This window comes from Nanorana parkeri, unplaced genomic scaffold (genome assembly GCF_000935625.1).
Source record: "Nanorana parkeri isolate BGI_ZX_2015 unplaced genomic scaffold, ASM93562v1 scaffold2165, whole genome shotgun sequence".
Lineage (NCBI taxonomy): Eukaryota > Metazoa > Chordata > Amphibia > Anura > Dicroglossidae > Nanorana > Nanorana parkeri.
In genome coordinates this window covers 188118-188924 of record NW_017308433.1, presented here as the reverse complement: position 1 = coordinate 188924, position 807 = coordinate 188118, and the positions used below count along the sequence as shown (strand labels likewise).

The window sequence follows — 807 nt, the reverse complement described above, 5'->3', positions numbered from 1 at the left end:
CCCTCTCCTGCCTCTCTCTCTCTCCTCTCTTCTCTCCTGCCTCTCTCTCTCTCCTGCCTCTCTCTCCTGCCTCTCTCTCCTGCCTCTCTCTCTCCTCCCTCTCTCTCCTGCCTCTCTCTCTCCTCCCTCTCTCTCCTCTCTTGACTCTCTCTCTCTCCTCTCTTGCCTCTCTCTCTCCTCTCTTGACTCTCTCTCTCTCCTCTCTTGCCTCTCTCTCTCCTCTCTTGACTCTCTCTCTCTCTCTCTCTCTCGCCTCTCTTCTTTCTCTCTCTTTTGTCTCACAGAATGTGGTGACGGAGCAGAAAGTGTCGGTGCAGAACACCGAGCAGGTAAGGGCCCCGGGGCCAATCATGGAAGGTCTATGACAACCACAAGGAATATTATTGTTGGGTTATTTTAGCCTCTTTGTGACCTCTGGTCGGGGTTTATAGACCTCCCCTAGGGAGGAATCCTCCACTTCTGGGCTGTGGAATCGGCATTATTGCCTGTAAGCTGCATTCACGTTGCTGCATCGTCTGCATGGAACCGAGCGGCGCAGGAATGACGCTTCTCCGCCTCCTGTATAGCTAACGGCTATTAGAATGTGTAAGGCCTTGTTCACACCAAATGCAGACCAGATCTGCCTGAGTTTCTGCACGCGCAGTGGGTTATACCGCGTTTTTCATGCGTTCCGGGCCGTTTTTGGTAAAATAATTATTTATTTTTTTAGTTTAAAATGGGCGTTTGCTTGCGTTCCAGAGTGTTTCGGAGCAGGTAAAATAGGGCTTGCTGGGAGGGGGGGGGGGGGGGGCTTTAGACTTTCCTATT

General features: G+C 51.8%; 1 protein-coding gene across 1 annotated transcript in view; it reads left to right on the top strand.

Moving 5' to 3' along the window:
- Window positions 1-807, top strand: part of POF1B (premature ovarian failure, 1B) — a gene marked incomplete at its 5' end in the record, with an annotated part of 46693 nt that overhangs the window by 10613 nt on the left and 35273 nt on the right. The window contains one exon of the mRNA XM_018572901.1: window positions 285-329. Coding sequence (XP_018428403.1) covers window positions 285-329 — 45 coding nt within the window. The remainder of the gene's footprint in view (window positions 1-284; window positions 330-807) is intronic.